General features: G+C 32.0%; 1 protein-coding gene and 1 pseudogene across 1 annotated transcript in view; one reads left to right on the top strand and one right to left on the bottom strand.

Moving 5' to 3' along the window:
* Positions 1-106: 106 nt before the first annotated feature.
* The window catches only part of LOC131843830 (adenylosuccinate lyase-like), a 51,669-nt gene continuing 36,353 nt past the window's right edge, over positions 107-15,422 (bottom strand). The window contains exons 2-3 of the mRNA XM_059192582.1: positions 1,514-1,809; positions 107-1,201 (exon numbers count right to left, since the gene is read on the bottom strand). Of these exons, the coding sequence (XP_059048565.1) occupies positions 187-1,201; positions 1,514-1,809 (1,311 nt within the window). The 3' untranslated portion in view covers positions 107-186. The remainder of the gene's footprint in view (positions 1,202-1,513; positions 1,810-15,422) is intronic.
* Positions 5,835-15,422, top strand: part of LOC131843831 (uncharacterized) — a 42,711-nt pseudogene continuing 33,123 nt past the window's right edge.

The following is a 15,422-nucleotide window of genomic DNA, read 5'->3' as shown; positions in this document are numbered from 1 at the left end:
AATGTGACACATTGTATTATAGTGATATTTTGTATGATATTGGTTATATTAAATATAGAAATAATGCTCTTGAACTTGTAAATATATAATTTTTAAACAATATTCTCCGAATTTTAATCCTTACATAACAATATTAATAAGAATTAAAAATTATTTATTAAGTAATTAACAGCAATATAATTCACTTCAAATATTTAGGATTGCAGGCTTTTCTGCATCGGCCAAAATACTGCTATATTTAAAAATTATAGGATTTACTTCTTCTTCAATAAATTCTGATACTTGATCGGGAGCTCTTCCTATAAACGTAGACGCGTCCAATATACTATCCAGCTGTGAAATAATTGGGACAAAATAAGGATCGCTCTTCACGCGGTCGATCAAGTCGTTATCTTTGCCCTGTTGCTTTACTTGTGCTCCAGCTTCGTGAGACAGAACTCTTATTTTTTCATGGCATACTTGACGATCTCCTCCGTTTTGTACCATGGCCATAATTATATTTTCAGTGGCCATAAATGGTAATTCTTGTGCTATATGACGAGCAATAACTTTCGGGTAGACTACTAATCCTTGGCAAATATTTAACAATGTAAGAAGAGTTGCATCAGCTGTCAAGAATGCTTCGGCAAGAGTTAAGCGACGGTTCGCAGAATCGTCCAGAGTACGTTCAAGCCATTGTACTGCATGCGTGTTAGCAGCGTTCGCTTGTAGTGTTATCAGGTGTCGAGCTAACGCGCAACAACGTTCGGACCGCATAGGATTTCTCTTATAGGGCATTGCGCTAGATCCGATTTGTGTAGCTTCAAATGGTTCCTCAAGTTCTTTACGAGAAGCAAGTAAACGAATATCCGAACACATCTTATGCGCCGTTGCTCCTAAACCAGATAACGCAGAGACTACTTCCAAATCAACCTTTCTAGAGTAAGTTTGTCCTGTCACAAGGTAACGCTTATCGAAACCTGCCAATTTTGCTACCTTTTCGTCTAGTGCTCGGACTTTAGAAGCATCTCCTTTGAAAAGCTGTAAAAAGGAAGCTTGGGTTCCTGTGGTGCCTTTCACTCCTCGAAATCTGAGGTCATCTTTTGCTCGTGACAGCGCACGTTCATCCATGAGGAAATCACTCAACCATAGCGATGCTCGCTTGCCAACGGTTGTCAGTTGCGCGGGTTGAAAATGTGTAAAACCCAAAATCGGAAGCGATCTGAAAGGTAAATAAATTTATAGGAATTAATATATCATCTCACTTATTTCAATTATATCAGCAGCTTTTACGTTATTGGATATTAAACATTTTTTTACGTAACACAATAGGAAACAAGTTACCAGTTTTTAAAAATGGGCTTCAACGGCTATGAACACCACGAATAGAACAAGCCTATATGAAATATTATTGAACAAAAAAACTTTTATTCTACTACTATATGAATCATCTAAACTAATAGGTAATAATAAAAACAATAACTCTAAGTAATAGAAACATACGAAAATAATTTTAGTTGTAAGTAAGACATACTTATACTGTTCAGCAAATTTGGCGAGCTGATGAATCACAGCGGCTACTCTCGGCAGCAGCAATTCCAAGCCATGTTTCATTATGATGAGATCCGTGTTGTCTCCGACGTAACATGACGTGGCACCAAGGTGAATAATGGGGGCTGCTCGGGGACACCGTTCAGCTAAAGTGTGGACATGAGCCATCACATCGTGTCTAACACGCTTTTCATGTTCTGCCGCTTTAGCAAAGTCAATGTCATGGATAGCACCTTCAAGCTCGACAATCTGTTCGTTGGTGATATCGAGACCGAGTTCCTGAAAATAAAAGAGAACCGTTAATACTTATGATATTTGCTGTTTAGATTTGCGCTGAAAAAAAAAAGCAAATGTATCGCTAGAAACGCCGCATTAACCTGATGAGCTCAGACTTAGATATATCCCGACGAACACACAAACGTACACCTATGCTTATACATTTTCCCAACAAGATTTTATCCTGTTAATTGCATTTAGGTTAGTTGTATATTAATGTCATTATTATTCTAGGAATAAACTTTACTTTTTATTTTAAACCTAGCGTAGATATCATAATGACACGTTGAAATTATAATTACGAATTTGTATCAATTGAACCTTATTTAACATCCAACTAATATTATAAATGCTAAAACGTATTTGATAATGTTATTAAAATGCGCAAACAAGCTGACGGCCCACCTGATGGTGAGTGCTAACCGTGGCCTATATACGTAACAGCACGTCGTAACAGCATTACGACTTATCGTTTTAATGTGACGCCAGTGATATTATTGTGTTGCGATTCCAGAGGACCAAGATGTTACACCTCTTATCTTAGAAATTTCTGGACTTATTTCACCCTTAATCAAACACTACTTAGCTGTTTGGCAGAAATAGTTAGACAGAGGTAGTCAAACTTTTTAAAATTTCTACCTCAGCTATGTAGACGTAGTATTTAATTTGTTTCTTTACACTCTCACCTTAACGTCTTGGAAATCATGCAATTTGGCACATCAATAATATATGAGATGAAGTAGCGGTACAGTTGCAGACTGAAAAGTGAATGATTAATGTTCAAACGGACAAACAGATTTTCGCCTCGTCTCGATTTTTTTTATATATAGAGATAATAAATAACGTAAACTAAGAAACACTAATTGGAAAATTTCAGTGGAACTAACGAAAGAATTTTCTCAATTGACTAAACAATGGAAACAATACAATGGATTACTGAACTCAAGGGCATTTTGGGAAAATCGAAACGAATTGAAACTTTCCTAAAGATTACTAAACATCCTTGCAATAAAAACAAAGGTGCAGGGCTATTGCGATAACTTTTGTATACTTATTTATTTTAGTAAATTATTTAAATATGCCTCTTATTCTAATACTTATTGTCATTCTTTCTACATGCACTACTACCGTACACAGCAGGCATACAGCGCTTTGCGTGTTCAATACAATAACGTTTTCAAAATGTTGTTACGCTATGAAGAGCTGGTGTCTGAAATAGGTATAACCTGTAATACAGATCAGTATATATATAAGTTATATATAATAAATTATGATGTTTATACAACACTAAATAAACTATAATCATAAAATGTTTAGAGTTAATAATAGGTAAGGAATAAGATAAAAGTACATGATAGTGGAAGGAGAGAAATATTACGATATACCTTCTATATTATACCTTCTGAGGTATCACAAAGAGCATAATGTATAACCTTAACCTTGTGTATCACAATAACATAAATAAATAATAAAAATACTAATTATATTGAGAAGAGGGTTACCTCTGAGTCATTTCCACACAATAACAAAATAAAGGTGTAACACAGTTTGTTGTGCACTGACAAACACTAATGATCTAAAATAGTGATGTAGAAATAGTGAATCATGTACTATTAAATATATAAATGAAATCTATTTCATAATTGTATTCGGGTATTAATTTTATCCTCGGTTAAGTTTGCATTATTATGAGTTTAAAGAAAGTATGAAGTTTAACTTGATTGAAAGGCAAACAGTAGTATTGAAAATACTATTATGTATCTAAGAGTAGATAAGGAGAACCAATAGATGATATAAAATGAGTAAAAATTTAATAGTGATAAAGATTAGAGATATTCCTTATTTCATCAGAATTAATTTCATTTATTGTTGCACCAGTCCTTAAACAACCATTTAAAAGAAAGAATATAAGAAAGTCTATTAAAAATCCATACTAATATTTTAAGTGAAAAATCGTATCTATCTGTCTATTTGTTACAGGTTCAGGACAAACTGTTGAACGGATCTAAACAGACTAGTGGTCGTCCAGTAATTGAAATTCGAACATAATTAATTTGGTGCCACTGTTAGGCAAATTATAACATCTCGACTAGAGGCTCCTCTGGAGTTGTACAAAAGTGGAAATTAAAGAAATATAATAATATTAAAGTAAATTACTTTATTAAAAAGGCACGGACGAATATGTCTGTGGAAAATTGTATTTAATTAAAAAAAAAAACAAAATTTTTATAATCCAGTATGACTATAGAATAATAATATTAAAGATAAACAATATTAAACTATTGTCAATTTTGATCACAGATTTTAACAAAAACAATAGAGTATTTATTACAACATACGTTTGCAATGCATTTTTTTATTAATATAATGTATATTTTGCATAATTTAAAACAAAATAGTAGTATTCTACACTCCTTCTCTATAAACTAAACTTCATACTCTCCGCCCGCGCAATTTTCATTTTTTTTTATTAATATAATGTATATTTTGCATAATTTAAAACAAAATAGTAGTATTCTACACTCCTCTATAAACTAAACTTCATACTACTCCGCCCGCGCAATTTTCGTAGAAATGAGTAGAAAATTTTTGCTCCACGTATTAATATATAAATATCATGAGGACGTACAAAGGCTATATTTTATCTCAAAAAATAGCAAATCAAGTGGCGAGTAACCATTAGTATAGAACTGAGCAAAAAACTAGAGAAAGCAAACAATATTATTATCTGTAACCAATTGAACACACGCGCGGCGCGGTTCCACTGGTATTTAGCACGCAATTGTGGCCCGCTGTACTACTTTCAACATTTTTGTGAGGACCCAAAAAAGGGCTCCAGGAAACACGGTATCAAATTGAAACTAGTTGGTCGGTACCATAATGAAATTGTGATTTCATTTCCTCATCGGTAGTGGAAATTTTTATGTTTTCCAGTATAATAGATTAGTATTAATACCTTCACTTACATAGGTACATTGACATATCAGTTGGATCAGTCAGAGAGATTATCTGTCTACGTCGTAGTTAAACCCTTACTAAGTGAAAGAAAGAAAAATGTAATAGTTGAACTATTACATTTTTCTTTCTTTCACTTGTGTGCTCACATTCCACTGCTATTTGAATTCAATGTGATAGGCATGGAAGTGAAGTTTAAAATTAATATTACTATCAAAGGCTAAGGTCTATCAGAAACATAAATTGAGTTTTTGGCAAAATCTATGTGGTATATAAGTTTAATTTAATCTAAGATACTTGCTTAGATATTATTTATATATAGTTATATTTAGCGCAGTGCGCGTGAGCAGTCGCCGCACTTCATGGCTAAAGAATTTAAGGCAGTAGTTCGAGATTAACACTAGATCTTTGTTCAGAACAGCGGTGGACAAAATTAAGATCGCCAGGATGACCGCCAACCTCTAGTAGGAGATGGCCCATAAAGAAGAAGATACCATTCAAATTCAATATCATTTATCCACATAGAACCTTTCGGTCTCTTCTATGCATACGGCTAGCTACTTCAGTTGACTGGCAAGAAACTCAACTGCATTTTTTATGTTATTATTTTTGTTTCTTTACGTACTTTTAGGTCTTTTCTCTGATATAAAAGTTTATCAATCAGGCAACGAAATGAGCAGAACGATGTCAAGGAATAAAAGAAATATACAAGTATAAGTCAGCAATGGTTTGCAATTGTTGATAAAAATTGAAATCTTTGCCGTTAATATTGTGATGATAAAGACGCGAATTTACACACATTACTCCTACTAATGACGTAATTTAGGTATATTAATCTTAAATATAAGCTTTTCAGTTCCATTATTAGCGTTGTTAATAATGAAAAACTTAATCACAAAACGTATACTGTTAATTATATCATTCTTCTTCGAATTCGTATATGATTAGTAGCTGAACCATTTTCAACCTGTAGCAAAATCCTGCTATCACAAACTGTTATCTGTATAAAGAAGATAACATAGTCAGTATGAGTAATCTTATCGGAAAAATAAAACTAGTTACAACTTATCCATGAACACAAAAAGGTGTCAGAGTGACGGTAAACGGTAAATAAGTGAATAGTGAACATAAAAACAAAGAAACATGGTTTCCCTTCAGACAGTCGCCACTATAGTCGTGAAAGCGTTCAAAATTGTAAGTACATGTTTTTTTTGATTCGACGGTGGTGAATTGATTATAGATTACTTCGAAAATGTGGCAAGGTTATGAAAAAAATGTAGAATATTACCAAAAAAATAAAAATGTACTATCATTTTTCTTGTATATGTAAAAATTATAGAGAAAGAAGAATAGATTGTTTTGACAAATACAATACAAAACGAAATAAATAATAATAATAATATTTCAAGACAACTCATACAGCGCCACCTAGTTCCAAAGTAAGCTGTGCTTGTGTTATAGATACTAAACAATGGAATTACTTAAATAATATAAATAAAAAATACTAGATCTAAACAAATTATTATATTCAATTATACATATGTTTGAAATTATCAAAGATTCCAAACACTAGTTTGGAATCGAATCTGCGCCCATTGGAAGTGAGGCGATATGCTAAACCGCTAGATCTGCTTAATATTTTATATCATTGACAATTCGTCAAGGATTATATTTATTATTACCTATATTCGGATAGATAATAAAATAATGATAGATAACTAAATAGCCTTTCAACAACTAAATAAAATAAAAAAATGTTTAAAGATATTAATATCAATTCAATCTCCTTCTGGTACGAATTATGTCACATTTCTCAAATAACAACCAACGTACATTTTATAGACGAATTGATAATAACAGAATTTGTTTACTAAATCCCAATGAAATCACTCCACCTGGATCCTAATATGCTAATCCTAAGTGGTTTCGGACAATGCGGTTTCAGAGGAGCTACCTAACGCGTACACTTTAGATTGTGGATTAAACCTATCTGCCGAGATTTTCTAGAGAGACTACAGCCTGGGGTTCTTCAAGTATAAGTATATTAAAGTGTCTTAAGGGACGCCTACGCGCACGTGACATCCCTGGTGTTTCAGGTGTCCATAGGTTATGATAACCTTTTATCATCAGATGAGCATGCTCATGTTTGTTTGCCAGCATCGTAGTATAAAAATAATGTAAATTGGCTTTTTCGAGAACAGCCTGTACAATTTTATTTTAAAAGACAAATATTTAATTATATATATCGTTATGATTGTTATCCTAGACGGGATACCCAGAGATATTGTCAACATCAGCTTCAAGATGAACTCAACACTTGATATACCCACCCTCACATGTTCCTCAGTATATATCCAATGTAATATATATACAGTAAAAGTATCTCAGTATATATAGTAAAAGTAGAGGGCAAGTCGTATCGTGGTCGTTCATATTAATTCTTAGTTTGTTTTTGGTGTTTACATCGTCGGATAAATTACACAAAGTATTTTTATGTTGGTCATATTCAAATTTATGATCTTTCATTCAAAGTACGGGTAATAAATACAGCGAGAAAGAGACAGATAGATACCACGTGTATTTGTACAATTAATGAGTAACTTCGATCTATGAGAGACATTATGAATGAATATACAAGATGTGTTTTTAAAAATGAATCATTATTCATAGTTTCACATTAAAACTATTCATTTTCAAACAAAACATAGATATTAGTTAAACACCATAGTGATATTTTGTACAAACTTATCTGCAGTTGTCGTTGCGTACAGAATAAGACTGTTTATTTAATGATTAGAATGTTTGACATGCTGAAGGCTCGCTTTTTAAACAGCACCATGGACATCACGTGTCTCGTTTCTTTTAATGGTTGAAATCAGTTGATGCACCCGCCTGTGCTAACGGTTTACGCTGGCGGGGTACCAGTGGAGTATGATAGGACGAATATGAGATCAGGTCAATTACCCTATGGTGACAAATTCACCAGTAATTATCATTAAGAGTTCTAGGGGGAACCGCGTAAAGATTACTGACACTAACAAGCCGGTATCTATTATATATCATATTTCGACTGCTTGATGGCTGTAATAGGTGAGACAGAGACACTAGAGTTGAGGGACGGGCAGGGGTACTTATAATAACATAACATTGAATGTACTAAAACGATATCAGATGGTTTTTGGGAAGAAATTTTTGTGTTGGCATCCACTTATCTTTCTGCCAATTCTCTATGTCGGTCAGTCGGCCATTGTCTCTGATATTCTTGATTATTTTTGAGTTTGTCCTCATTTTTATTTATTTTTATGTTCCTTGTTTTTGGTTTAAACATCAAATCTTTTCAGTATTTAATGTTCAGGTTAGACCGTTTACTTAAACCATACAAAATATTAGTGTTTCTCGTGCATATACATAATGGACCATTTGAGCTTTACATTTGCTTTGCAAAAACTGATCCTTTGTATGTACTTCGTTCTCTTCATTAGTACAATATAAACTGAACACTCAATATCTGAGAATAACAGAAATATTTACAATAACATTTTCAGATGAATAATTCAGGTAATAATAATATATAGACCGTGAATAATTGTACATGAGTCAATTAATTCAAGTGAAGTTTATAATAAAAATTAAAATAATACGTATTAAGTAGAAACGCTATAAGCAGGTATGTAAGTGTTATCGTTGAGATAACTGATAAGGTTCGATTGACATTGTTTTTGCGGATTATAGACAGAATAGACAAACAAAAGATCAGATTTGTCATATATAGCGAAAAGTTCCTTCCACCCTTATTCTTCGACCAATATTGCAAGAGGACTGTTTGGTATTGCCCACAGTATTGGTTCTCCCGCCCCAATTTTCAAATTTTGAAAAAAAAAACCTCGCCCAATAAAAAAATCTGTATACTGAAGACCATTTTTAGACAGCTTTTATTTAAAACATTTCCTCCGGTTTTTTTTTTCTTTTATAAATACTACGTTAGGTTCGCAGCAGAATTCATTTCTTATAAAAAAATTTGAATTTTGATATTTCGAGATTTCTCTGTGGAATTTTACTTTGAGATTTATACACACAAGTTTATACCGTAATACATATTGTACTGTAAATAATGCACAATATATTTTTTACTTGCTTTAATCAGTCTTTATAGCCTCATTTTCTTATCTAGTTGATAGCCTCGCCTTCTTGATATTTAATTTCTTTTACGTAACTGGAATGCCAAACAAAACCAAACAACAATGGTTTTATATATCCTCAGGATAAAGGGTGTATGAAAGTATACACTTTATCCTTGCGAAGTAGAATATTCCGTTTATGCATGAGTGGGCTACAATCACATAATATGCGTAGTGGCGTTTTCTCTTCAACTTTCAACTACAAAATCTACAAATGTTTCTTAAGCATAGACCTTAGTGCTTAACTCTAATATAACTGTGTATAATATGTATATGTACTCTATTATAATGTATGTATATGTAACAATGTTGTATGAATTAATTATATTGTAATCAGAATCAATACAATTTGTAGATTACCAGCACGTAGACGTAGGATCTTAAAGTTAATTCATAAAAAAGGATGTTGCAAGATTTGTATTACTAACAAACCTAATTACTCATAAACTTAGTCACATATTAATGTGTACAGGCACAGATAAGAGCAGTGTTGCCATATTAGTGTTTTCACTACTAAATCTGGTGGATTTGTTACTGAAAAATGTAGGGATTTAATACGCAGCGCTGATAAATATAGTGAAACAAAAGTAAAATATGTATATAATTGGTAAAAGTAAAAGGCAGGAAAATTTACAAACAATAGAAGACATCGAATACACTACCTTTCTAAATATCTATATTCATGTCTATATAGCCAGATAGAAATTTAGTAACCAAATTTCTAATAAAAAAAAAATGTATAAATCAATTTCCAAAATTCGTAGAAAGTTATATTACTTATGAGACTAGACTTTAGGATATTCGTAAAAGTCGCTATTTATTAGATTTAGATTTAATTATTTATTTAGATTGAATTATTAAGCATGTCATTTTACGCAAAGTATAATTTATTGTTTTTTCTAGTAATTTCATTGATGATACACGGTTAAAAACTTGATAGTTTTCTAGTGGTTTTTGTTACTCCTTGTAGTGATTTGACCAAACATATTGGCAACACTGGTTATGAGTAACTTCATTGATATCAGTTAAGGTGTGTTTGTTTAACACCATTACAATGCACGAAGGCTAATGTACTACCTATATTGAAGACTAGTGCGATCTGCGCCATCTATGGTAATCAAATTGACATGGAATACACCACATCAGAACATTTTCTTTATCTCTAGCATAGATTTTGGAATTTAAGTTAATTTTAGAAACCCGTCCCAAGAGGCTGTCAACCCAGTTTCCCGAGGTTGGTGCCGGGGCAAAGGGGATCACCCCGAGGTCCGAACACTCACCCCTTGGGGGTTCAGAAATTCTAAATACTTATCAGGAAGGGTTCAGATACTGATGTACTGAAATACATAGAAGTCTTTTAAAAACAATATAATCACGGATATTATCTGATGAATGCCCTTGATACCATTTCCTGCGCTACCGAAATACAGGTTGGTTCAATCAAGTTGCTTGACAGCTGAAAAGGTAGACGAATTACCCACGAAGACGACTTTTTAAGATTACTTCAAATATAACTTATAGAAATACAGTATGCATATTATATACCTATATAAAATATAGACCATTCCAGAATTCATTGATATTCATGGGATGTATTGGAGTGCGTGGCTCCTTGAATTGAATACCATTATAGTTATAGGCAAACAAACAATAGTTCTCTAGGGTACAGACTACCTTGATTATGCCCATTATTCTATCCATTACCGACGTGACCAATTTGCTTTGATTATTTATTTTTTATCCGTGTGGTTGCGGAGTAATAATAAAATGTGTTACTATTTTCATTCTAAATAGCTGATAGTGAGTAATAGGAACTTTATTTCTAATACCATCAACATTTTTGCTAAAAAACATAAAATACTAATACATATATCTAGATACATAGTTTGTGTACATAGATGACGGCTACAAGACACGGTCCGCACTGGAAGCCATAATTCCTAGTGAATTTGCCACGATGGGCTAACTGACCTGACCTCATAGTCAATTTATCATCCTCCACTGGGAGCCCGCCAGCGTACACCATTAGCGCAGGCGGGTGCACTATTCCATTGTTATCCATTACAAAGTTATCAGCTAGTCAAAATTGTAATAAGAATGATTGGCACAATCATTGCAAAAGATTATTTAATTCGGAAGTCGTAAGGTTTGAATCAATGTTTCCTGCGAACAGTGAAGACAATTAAACTTTATTACGATTACAGCTGTAATCATCAGCTGTCGGACATAGAGCATTAATTGTAGAATTACAGACACCAGCGTCGACAACCGACGGCGAAAGTATCGATAAACGAACCGACATGTTTATAATTCTTTGATCTGTGTGTATCAAAGGAAGTTTACAAATATTACACGTAGCGGAACAAACAAATGAAAGATGATATGCGAACACACAAGTAATGGTTAATTTTTTTAATTAAGTACTAGTTAAATTTAAATTACTACTGGGTAAGGGACAATACATATGTTTAATTATAACATGGAGTAGTACCTAAGATTTAAATTACGAAATAATTATATACGTTAATAGAACAAATACGGGTGTACATCTATGTATATTTATAACGATTACATACAAAAATGATGATAATCGGTCTAGAATTAGTGAAGACTTTTGTTTTAAAGATGATTAATGATGATAACTACTTGAAATTTTATTAATTTATGAACTAAAATGAAATAATTTAAAATAAAAACTAACATATAAAACAGGCGGTTCTCAAATAATCTCAAGGAAAGAACTTGTGAAATATCATTCCGTTACAAAGACAGTTTTTTAAATAAAATATCTTACAAATACATTTTTGACAGATATTTCGGAGTTACTTATTACAATACTGTATTACATATTCTGTGGCGCGGACATGAGTTACGAGCGTGAGTTAACTCATGACCCGACCTCTATTATGACTAATATGATCCTAACTAAATGCAGTCATCCGGTGTGAGATGTGGGTGCTCCAATATACTTACCTATAAGATATATTTATTAAGTTTTATTATTACTACCTGATCCGAGCAACTTCGTCTACATCTCACTTAATTTGCCATTTATCATTATATTTCGCCCAAATTTACATATTTTTTTAAATTATATAGCCTATATATTATTCTAATGTATAAGCTACATTACCGTAAAGTTCAGTATCAAAATCCGTTCTATAGTTTCCGCGTGCAAGAGTAACAAACATACAAACATCCATCAATCCATACTCAGAAAATTTCGAGTTTATAATATTAGTAAGACTTTTATTGAATTTTAAAATACAATTACAAAATTAGTTAAATTCTGGGAGCAAAGGTAAATTTATCTGTAAGGGCCTACCCTTAAATTAGATGACACATTGAGGGGGAAGGAGCGGATCGACAAAGGTATTAAATATCGTCACATTTTAAAATCTAATATATACTTAGTATTAAAACAAGTAATTTGACTAATACTTAATTAATACTGGTTTACTAGTTATTTGCGTACTTAAGAGATGTTCTAGTCAACCCAATACAGTGGCTTAGACTTACCTACACTTACATAAAAAATCATTTAAACATGTAGGACATTTTAACCCCTTATGAAGTAAAGTTTTTGTAATGATATTTTCCCAACCGACCAGTTCAGTATACAGATTCGATTAAGAAGTACTGGCTAGAAACTCCACTGAATTTCTTTTTTTTATTTTAGTATGTACATTATATAATGTCTATACAAAATATCTCATCAATTAAGTCATCATCAGATTTCAGTTTTAAGATTGACAGATTAGATTTTTTCTCGCCACTTTCACATGACTTTATTAGGTAAAACGCCTTACATGTTTAGTTACATGACCCTAAGTTCAATGAAAGTAACAAGCTAATGAGTGATTGAGTGATTGAATGATTGATGAGTGTATAAGGTCGTGGTATCAAGATGACTAGAATGGAGGACTCACTACGATATACAAACTCGTCTAATCATCGTGTTAATCTTAATAATATTATAAACGCGAAAGTTTGTGAGTATGTATGTTTGTTACTCTTTCACACAAAAACTACAGAACGGATTTGAATGAAACTTTTCCGTAATATGCTTATAGATCAATAACATATAGGATAAAAATAACATGTGGGTGAAACCGTGTGCACAGACAGTACAGAATATTCAAATAACGATTTCTATATTTTTTTTATAAAATACAACTCAAGTACCGCCAAATGATGCAGCTGATTTAGGTGTTTTTTTTTATAATCGGTATTATTTTTTTTAGTTCCCTTTTTTAGTTTCTAGTTTGGTCGACTTGACATTATGTCGATTTAGGTCGATCAATATTACCATATCTTGTATATTGTTTCCCTTATCATTGTGATTGTTACTGTTGCATCTCATCATCTACATTTATGGTCATAAATATATTATAGAAACGAAAACTGATATAATAACCTTACTCCTAAGATTGTAAACCATTGTACAAACTTACATTGTAAGTGCAGAAATACTTAAAACCCTTGATAAATGTAATGGCTGCCTAAATAAAGTTTTGCAGAATTAGTTTGATGACAAATTTAAAATACGCAAAGACTGATATATAAATACTTGAGTATGATTTCAACTTGAAACAATTTATGTTGATAACATTGGCTATAGATAAGCAAAAACAAAATTACATTTTGTTGGTACAACTAGCTGTTACCGCAACTTCGTCCGCGTGGATTTAACTTTTTTTTATAATGTAGTTCTAGTTTTATTTTTGAATTTTTTTAATTTTACTATGATAGGTATTACCTTATTTTTACATTTTATAAATTATATTTATAAATAAATTTGCCTAACTTACTCCCATAAGGAGTAAGTTAGGATAATTTTCATTAGCTATATAGATGCGGGTGAAAGTTCCGTCAAAATCAGTCCAGCCGTTTTAGCGATTTGCGACCACAAACAGACAACAATTTTTTATACGCATTTAGCGAAAAGCTGTTAATTTGTAATTACAAACAGACACTTAAATTTTTTTTATATGTATAGATAGATTCTATTCCAATACTAACAATCCAATAATAGCAATGGTAAAGGTTATTTTTTATCAGAAAATCATTTGAATAAATTTAATTTGTTTTCTTTATTTGTCTAACAACCAATAGGTTTCAATGATGCTATGTTTCTTTTGAAATAAGATAGTTTTCCTTGACAGATTTTCAAAATTTAACAAAAACAAATGTCATCAATGAACTTTACGTGGTACTGACGGTCAGATGTTTAATGTTATTTAGTTTTTGCTTCTTTGACAATGATTATGAACACGAGGTCATATGCATGGACAAGAGAATTAATAGGTACACGAAACGAAACCGCCGGTTGTTAGCTAAAATGATCCATTTTTTCTTAACCAACCTTGTTTTTTGTTCAACTTTTTTGATATTTGACACCAAATTTTTGTCTTAATCTCCGGGTGATGACGTGACTCAAGTGGTGTTGACGCGTGTATTCCTTACTGTAATTCCTTCCCTAATTTCCTTTCGTTGTACAGGAATTTAAAGTATTAATTATATATTCTCGTCTTCTAGACAAGAATACGAGAACATACGCATCAAAGATGTTAAAGACGATTCTTTCAAAATCATCCGGATGTCTTCTTCAGGGTGAGTGCGGTAGAGTGCATTCACAGCATCTCGACTCGCACGAGTTGAGAAATGTCAGATAAAGTCGAAACAATTGTACCATGAATCGAGGCAAGAGTTAGCCTCTGCTTACCGCAATGGGAAACAGCCGTGATGATATGTATGTACTGGCATTATGCAGATATAGCTTGATCGATATTACCTTATCATACATTGTTTATTATTGCACAACCAACTGTGATTCCTCAATATTATTAATATATAATATAATATATATTCATTTATTTATTTTATTCAAAAATAAAGAACAAAAACTAAATCTAATGAAGTCGAAACAATTGATAAGAAATACGAGATCATACTTTAACGGTCTCAGTGATCTAGCGATTTAGCATACCCCTTCACATCCGGTAGTCGCGGGTTTGATCCCTTGCACGGTGCAAACATTTATTTAAGTGTAGTACCCATAACACAAGCTCTGCTAACTTAGGCGCTGTATATATTGTCCAGGGTTATTATAATTATTATAGTAAATTCATTAAATTTCCGTATACAGTCATAAAAATATTTGTATAAAAATAAACATAAGTTTAGATGATAACTTAGCACAACAATATCCTTATTCTAATAAAATTATATTTTAATTTAATATCAAATATTACTAACTATGCAATGTATAATTATGTCAATACTTTAATAATTATTTACTTGAAAAACTGTAGTCAATACTTATCAGTAGGTATTCTTATCAAGCGTATGATACCACTTATCGATTTACAGATAGATGTGCTGTATGAAGTAAAATGCGTACTTTTATTGTGCTGCTTTAGTATTTCTATTATAAGTTATTTATAAGTTAATAGCTATCGGTTCCAACTTTGCGATGAATCT

The sequence above is a fragment of the Achroia grisella genome, unplaced genomic scaffold, assembly GCF_030625045.1.
Source record: "Achroia grisella isolate CSIRO2021 unplaced genomic scaffold, CSIRO_AGI_Agris_v1 utg352, whole genome shotgun sequence".
Taxonomy (NCBI): Eukaryota; Metazoa; Arthropoda; class Insecta; order Lepidoptera; family Pyralidae; genus Achroia; species Achroia grisella.
The sequence above is the reverse complement of the archived record's forward strand: the minus strand, read 5'-3'. Positions and strand labels throughout refer to the sequence as shown.